Genomic DNA, 7,933 nt, shown 5'->3' with positions numbered 1-7,933 from the left:
CGATTTTTGGGAATTGAGAAAAAGTAGGAATGGGGATTTTCCTTAAATTACTAATACTCTGTGTGTGTGTGTGTGCGTGTGTGTGTGTGTGCGCATGTGTGTGGGAGCGCGTGTGTATATAATTGTTATGAAAGATTGGGGCAATTTGGAGGTCTCATCTACCCTTAAAATATCTTTATGGAATGTTAGCATCGATATAACCATACCATCTCACATGCTCTTATACTATAGTCGATATAAACATCAATATAAGCATCCAAAAAGGATATATCGACTTTTTTTACCATGCTTTTATTGACACTGACATTTATATCCATGCTAATATCGACACTTTGATTCTTTTATGAAACCAATATCCTTTCTAGTTTCCATTGAAACAATGATGCAATTGGTTGTAATGTTTGTAGTGAGTGGTTGAAATGCATGATGAGAGAGAGAGAGAGAGAGAGAGAGAGAGAGAGAGAGCATGTTTGCACTTATGGGCACATGCATGGAAGCCCTTACATGCATGCTTCATAAACTACATGAGCACAAGGGCACATGTGGACATGTGGTTGTTATACACAATGTATATAGACATCACCTTTTGGTTTGTGTATTATGTGCCACTTCGTAGAGGTAGTTTTGTTTACTAAAATGTAAATGCATGCATTTCCTCAGTAATTTTGGGCACTAAAATGGGGAAAGCATTAATGCTAGCATATATGGGATATTCCATGCATGTAGTTACATTCCATGGTCACAATTCTCCCGGATTTAAGAGTATAGGAGCTGTGTAAGGTAGGGCGAACATAACTTTTCATTCTCTACCTTTTAAGGTTGGGCTCTCTTGGGTAGCACCTCCATACTTTTTATAACGAAAAGTGCTAAAAAAGGCACTTGATGCTTTGGGGAACTTGACTCTTTTCTAAAGCAAACAAATAAACTAGAGAGCTATCGTACACTACTTGAAAGTAAATTGTCTCTTTCCTTGGTTTACATGTTGCATAGAATTTTATGTGCAATGGTGATGTGCGTTGCTTCCTTCAAGGATGCACACTTTTCCTTTTGTCTTAGTGCATGAAACGTTGATAACTTCACCAAAATGATGCTCACGAAACATGCCATTGAATGTTTCTTGTGTCTCAATTACATCAAAATGTGATTGTTGAAACATTTGTGCACATAGTAATTTAATGAACACATACATATAGGCAAGAATGCTGTTGCAACATTTTCGTGATACTACCTTTACTCGTTTTGATCAAGCGAGAAGCAATGTGCAATGTAGGTCATTGTTTTTTGAGTTCACTCATTCACCTGCATAAGTTGCATTAAACACGTGAACATGACCCTGATTAGTGCATGAGGATTAACATAAATATAAATAAAATCTAAGTCGATACATGTGTACATAATTCGGTCATTGACACTTTAATATCTCATGGCATTTTATATATCTGCACGTTAATATCTCATGGCTTTTATATATATCTGCACTCAAGGCATTTTGTTTATATCCACATGTGAATATTCATATCTTCAAAAACCATACCTTCACAAGCACACTTTAATATCTACACGTTAATATTCATATCTCCAGAAACCATACCTTCACAAGCACACTTAAGTAACTGCATTCCCATCATTGGCTTCCATCTACTAGTAGGATGGAGAACAAGGCTATACTCATGGTATCTTACCTTTGATCAGCTTAACCTACAAGACAATCAAAACACTCACCAATTTTGTAGGCACACAAAGTTCTTGTTGGATAAAAGCATTGTTTATTTGGGAAGGGAGGTAAATGCCATTCATGAGGGGGTAAGTGTGTTGAGAGAGAGAGAGAGAGAGAGAGAGAGAGAGAGAGTGCTGACGAGGAGCATCAAAATCTGATGGGGTGTCATGTTGCTTCCTCCCTTGCATGCATGCATGCACATAGCACTTCCTCATTAGAGGGATTGCTATAGTGGAGGAGTGAAACTCCTTTTGTGAATTTCCACCTATAATTTGTTTAAGAAAATTAATTAAGTTGTGTTTCAAATTGCCAATTATGATCCTAAAAAAACTGCCTTTTAATAGCTTGACTTTTAAAAATCGTCTTTTGCATCTGAAAGTGCTTGCTTTACCACTATACTAGGAGGCAATACCCACGCGCTCTTGTGCACTCTTGTTATTTTGTAAAGAGGGTGCGACGACAAGGTTGCTACAGAGGAGTCCCAGTGCTCACATAAAACACTTTTTTGAACACATCACAGAGCTTGGGGTTTCACATTTTTCGAAGGTTTTCGTAGATTTGTAAGCCGAATACGATTGAACTGCCTGAAATTTTGCAGGATTATGAAATCGAGGAAAGAATACTTTTTTCAAGTAAAAAGGGAAAAACGTCCCTCGAGGTTGCCGACCGTAATGAAAAGCATTGACGACTGCATGTCGATGACACTGGAGAAGGAAGGAGCAAGCACTGAAGGCACCCGCTTTTCTAGTGCTAAACTCCACTAAGATGGCGCTATAGTTTGGAGAAGCTGTGTATCGATCAATCGCGACACGCAGGGTGCATGATGGAAAAGCTGAAGTGGAAGGACACGTGGAAAGCAAGAGAAGCATTAAGAGACGCAACTGTGGAGGGGGAGAGCAACCGAGCCTACGTGGAGGGTTGCGTTTGGGGGGGGGGTTAGGTTCGGCGACCAGACCAAAAACGTCCGCCTCTTCATAAAAGTCGTGCTTTTTCTACGCTCTGAATGCGTTTTCTGCTTTCTGCCCTAAATTGCCCTAAATCGCTCTGTTTTGTTGTTCCATCTTGCTCCTTTCGTCGACCTCTCCCATCGGAATTCCCTCCTCAGCTTCCTCCTCAGCGGTTTTCCTCCCCCCTGATGCAGGTTCGTGCCCCCCCTTGTCATTAGTCCTGCGCTTTTTAACCTGCCTTCTCGGCCCCCGGTTATTTACGGCAGTCCTGGAATCCCTTCTCGAAATCTTTGATTCGGAATCACGCCAAACTAACCGTCTCTTCATCTCCTCTCCTACACGCTCTCCGGAGGTCTTGAATTGCTCAATGAAAATTGCAAAGATCTGTATGCATCTATTTTAATAAGCTTTGAGTTTTCGTTTCTGAATTCGCGACAGGAGAAGGCTGAGATGTATTTGCGTACTTTAATTAGATGCACCGGCAGCGTAACAGTGAATCTTGGGTTGTTTGCAATTGTCTGAGGGATAGCGAGTAGGGGTGATTCTCTAATTTATGGTAAAATTGTTGGCAGTGAAATGGCCAAGAGCTCTTTCAAGCAGGAGCATGACTTAGGTTTGTACATGTCAATCCCTTTATCCTTTTGAATTCGTTGGCAACAGATTTTTTTCCCCTTGCCCATCGTTACCTGGGTTATTCGTTGTCATGATCAGAGAAGAGGAAAGCGGAAGCTTCGAGGATTCGGGAGAAATATCCAGACAGAATCCCTGTACGTTTATTTATGAATGAGTCTTTGTGTGAGGGTTTTGTAAGTTAAATTTGCGTCAAGTTTGTTACTTTTTACTCACTGCTCAACTGCTGGGCTGGGGAATCACTGCTCGTACATAACTTCAGTCTTCCAGGTAGATGATAATCACGTCTAGGTAGCATTCAATCATCCCTCAACAGTAACTTTTGCTCAAGGTCTGCGTGCTATTTACTATGATTGATTAGCCGCTATTAAATTTTTAGAAGCATTAATATCAGCAAAGTCGATTATTAGAAACTCAACCCGTTAGGTATTTATAATAATATGCTGCTAAAAGATGAGCTTGGGGGGGATTTCCCTTGGTGGTTCATACGATAAGGACATTGCTCCGTGCCCTCTTTATTGAAATGAGGGTTGAAGGGCACCTTGCTCAGTGGGGGTTGTCCTAGGCCGGCAGATTGCCCAAGGAGAGATATGTGTTAGTGCTTAGTTTGGGGTGTATTGCCCCTGACACAATGCCTAAGGAGGATCATGAATGGTTTCCCCATCAAGTAGGGTGAAGTAGATGAGTCCCTGTAACACAAATTTTTTTCATAAAGATGAGAGTGGGGAATTGTTGTAGACATTTAGATGATAATCTCGGACAAAGAACATTAAAGAATTACTTAAATACAAGACTTTTGTTTCATGTCTTCTACTTTGTTCTTCCACTAGTTTTCAAAAATAAATAAATTTAAGATTGGATATATTACAAAATACTCTTTTCTTTTTTCCTTTTTTTGGGAGGCGGAAGGAAAGGCAGTACTCTTCAAGCCTTATTTAGTGTGGGGTCCAGCCCCTAGGAAAAAAAGGACCCAACAATAGAAAATATTGACCTATGTAATGGCAGTCCGCTGTGGCACAAGTTTGTAATGCAGTAAATTCTAGATACTTAGGAAGATGGAACCAGAGCATCCAAACTTTTGCTCTGAACAGAGCCTTGTGACCTGCATGGCTGCTCTTTTAGATTCTCTCTTTGTAAAGGCTACAGCCATTTGTCTCGGGGTGATTTCGACTCATTTTTCTGTCAAAAGCCAGTCTATTCCTTATCGCCGAAAGGCAACAGCCTCTTGTAACCTGCCATAGCATGGCCAGCATTGATGGCAGATTTTTCGTTTACTTCAAGAAGAAACTCCCAAGAAATATGCCTTGCGAGTCTGCAAATGAGCCAAAGGAAAAGCAAAGACCCGACTCCAGTGAAACCAATGTAATTGAAGTGTGTGAACAGGATCTGGAGGTCTACCAGACCAATGGAGGTAATCCAGAAGCTGCTGCCAATCCTGGATCAGTTGAGAAGAGAACAGACAGCCCCAGAATACGACCAATATGCCTCTCGAAAGGGCTGAGAGATGGATGGCATAGCTTCTTCTTGAAGGGATATTGGGACTGAGCCTGTCCCCTGGAGATACCAATGAAGGACTAAGGCTGATGAGCACACCTCTGATGAATCAACCCAATTGCTATCATCACCAAGGGAACTGCAAGTGCAGACACTGGCATTGCTACTGCATGACTAACCTTTCGGAGTGAAGGACACAATAATGGGAAGGCCTCGTCGAATTGGTGCTACAACCATTGCCTCCCTAAAGAATTGAGGAAGGGAAATGCGGACGGAATCGCATGGCTATGCTCATTAGCTGCTGAGAAATCGTCAACCTCGGTACTTCTGATAGTTACACCTACTCTACTCCATCACTTGTAACTGTGAAAACTGCCTGCTCCCCTGTAGACGTCGAAGTTGATTCCCTCGAGCAATGAATTCCCATGAACTTCTGTCAGGGCTCGGATACCATTTTAGAAATGAAATCCCTATAGAGAGCAGAAGACTGATAGCGTCCCCAGGAATTACACGTGTAAGTGTTTCACTACGGAATCAAAACTTCTTTACTTGTACTTCACAACCATAAGTGTGTTTGCTAGCCCCAGGAATTACACGCGTAAGTGTTTCACTATGGAATTAAAACTTCTTTACTCGTACTTCACAACCATAAGTGTGTTTGCTAGACTGGATTTCACACAAAAAAAAGTGTGCGCAAGCCAGTAAATAGACAGAGATCCAAGAGACATGTAGCAGTCCAAAAATGGATACAAGAGGCTTGAGTCCCACCAAACTGTGGTCCTCACTCCTTACCCGAAGCTGGAAATCAATTTCATTAGTTTATGGCTTTTGTTTTCTCACGTCAGGCATGAACCTGATCTTTTTAAATTTAGTGAGTTTAAAAACCTCTGCAATATGCGAGTAGTCTATGACTATCCTGCTGGAGGTGTCTTGAACTCTATCCACCACTAGAAGAAGAAATGTGAGGGACAATGCCTTTGGCCAAGAAACTTTTGTATCTCACTAGTGTGAAGAGCCTCTTCATTTTGACCAACAGTGTGACTTTGAGTGTGACAGCCTGCAAAACCTCTCATTAAATGAGACATTGGAGAAAGCCTAGCCTAAGCTCATCTGGGAACCTATAAGCAAGCATGGATATCATGCTGTCGTCAATTGTCCTGAGATAGTTACCGGGTGGATAGGCACTCTGCTCATTGGAACGCGACTTCGAGGCAAGGAGATGGGTCACATGACAAAAGTTTTTTTTTTTTTGGAAGACGAAGTATTGCCAATTGGCACTGCCTGATGATCATGGTTTACCTCTCTCCTCAAGCCTGCTTGTGGCGGTCAGGGCTCATCTTGTCCTCACTATTTCTCTTCTCTTCTTGAGGCCTGCTTGTATCCACTGCAGGAGCATCTGCCTGTTCAATCTCTTTTGGGACTTTGTATGGGTAATTTCGGCAAAGTAATCTTCCTTACAGACAAAACAAGCGTCAGGAAGGGACTGAAACAAACTGTTTGGGTATGAATGGATCCATACCTTAACTAACCCTAATGTAAACCTGTTGTATGGGTCTGATCTACTTTTACTACTATGTTATTCCCATTAAATCTTAACCACCAACCCAATGGAGAACACATGGCCATAACTGAAGAGAAAGTCGACTATTTTTTGGGTTCAATCAATTCTGTAAAGATATAACTTACATGTAGGTATAGTCCTTAGAAAAATGGTGGGCGTGAACGTGTGTATGCACTCCCTGAAGGGAGCATATATACAATCATTTAACTAACTATTGAGTGTGTCATCAAAGCTAGTCTCAAGTTTGATGGCGTTGGTTGGTGGAATTGTGTGACTATTTTTTTGTCGTTTTCAGTTGTGTACTTCCTTTTACATTATTTCAAGTTGTCTGATATGAAACTGGTTGTTACAGGTGATAGTTGAGAAAGCTGAAAGGAGTGACATTCCAGATATAGACAAAAAGAAGTAAGATGGATTGTGGACTCATCTACTCCATAATTATTTGTGAAACTGTGTTAAGCTTTTACAGCTGTCATATGGGCAAGGTATTGGAGGTTTTACATGACTGCGGGACTTCTTACAGGTACCTTGTTCCTGCTGACCTGACCGTAGGCCAATTTGTCTATGTGATACGTAAGAGAATCAAGTTAAATTCTGAGAAGGCTATCTTCATCTTTGTGGACAATGTCTTACCGCCAACTGGTATGCTTTTGAGCCTTTGGTATCTGTCATCTCTGATTACTTCTTTTGAGAGTAGTATGATTTAAAGAATCAGTATTACTGCCCAGTGATTTACAGGAACAGTAGAGGAAGCTAATCACTTGTTTTAGGCATCTGCTACCAGTTTTTACGGCTTATTTTTTACAGCTGTAATGATTCTGTTTCTTTGGTGGCATGATGCAGCTGCAATTATGTCTGCAATGTATGATGAACATAAAGATGAGGATGGTTTTCTTTATGTTACCTATAGTGGAGAGAATACTTTTGGAATCTATTGAAACCAGGTAAACAGGGAAAGTATAGAGCTCTGGCAATGCCTGCATTTTGGATCCAGGTTCGAGCTACTTTTCGTGAATTTCCATTTGTTAAGATGTTAGATGTGTATATCAGGAAAGCTGGAGTACAGCCAACCACAGCTTTACAGTAAGTCTTTAATTTATTAGCCCTCATGTAATGTATATAAAGACTTAAGGATGAAACTTAAATCGTCTTTGGTCCTGTGTTGAAGAGTTGTCTATACAATTGTTAACATCTATTTATCTTCACACACATACTCATGTCATCTACATCATAGGTCATTGCATAGAGGCTACCAATGGATGCTTCTTTCTACAATTGTATCATGAGCATGCTTTTGGGCTTTTGCTCTCTTCCACCTTGTGTATATGACCCACTATGTTCATAAACAAGCTTTTGTTTGCACATAAGTACCCTCTTGTAAACTGTTTTTGTTTCTTAGTTTCAAAATTTGTGTTTTTCAATTTTCTAGCTTGGGGTCAGCCACAAGATAGTCTATCCAAACCTGGTGAGCAATGTGAGTTTGCTTGCGATGTAGTTTCTGTTTTGTGTTTGTCTGCCTCTTCTCTCTTTTTTTATTTAGTTTCTTGCTTAAGTTTCTCAAGCTTTATTCATTTGGATACATTT

At 40.7% G+C, this 7,933-nt stretch overlaps 1 protein-coding gene across 3 annotated transcripts; it reads left to right on the top strand.

Moving 5' to 3' along the window:
• Positions 1–2,706: 2,706 nt before the first annotated feature.
• Positions 2,707–7,629, top strand: LOC147882635 (autophagy-related protein 8C-like). 3 transcript variants are annotated; one of them, XM_087400202.1, is made up of 7 exons: positions 2,707–2,858; positions 3,237–3,277; positions 3,376–3,431; positions 6,702–6,754; positions 6,873–6,991; positions 7,193–7,293; positions 7,400–7,629. In XM_087400202.1, exons 2-6 carry the CDS (start codon positions 3,241–3,243, stop codon positions 7,285–7,287), a joined length of 360 nt encoding a protein of 119 aa, XP_087256328.1. In that variant the 5' UTR covers positions 2,707–2,858; positions 3,237–3,240; the 3' UTR covers positions 7,288–7,293; positions 7,400–7,629. The 3 variants fall into 3 exon arrangements, with proteins under 3 accessions (XP_087256328.1, XP_087256327.1, XP_087256329.1); XM_087400201.1 differs by having other exon boundaries at positions 7,193–7,629; XM_087400203.1 differs by having other exon boundaries at positions 2,710–2,858; positions 3,194–3,277; positions 7,193–7,629.
• Positions 7,630–7,933: the final 304 nt, after the last annotated feature.

This window comes from Dipteris shenzhenensis, chromosome 29, assembly GCF_047967505.1.
Source record: "Dipteris shenzhenensis isolate YYH24624 ecotype China chromosome 29, Dip_SZ_1.0, whole genome shotgun sequence".
In the NCBI taxonomy this organism is placed as follows: domain Eukaryota; kingdom Viridiplantae; phylum Streptophyta; class Polypodiopsida; order Gleicheniales; family Dipteridaceae; genus Dipteris; species Dipteris shenzhenensis.
Note: the sequence above shows the minus strand (reverse complement) of the source record. Positions and strands in the feature narration are given on the sequence as shown.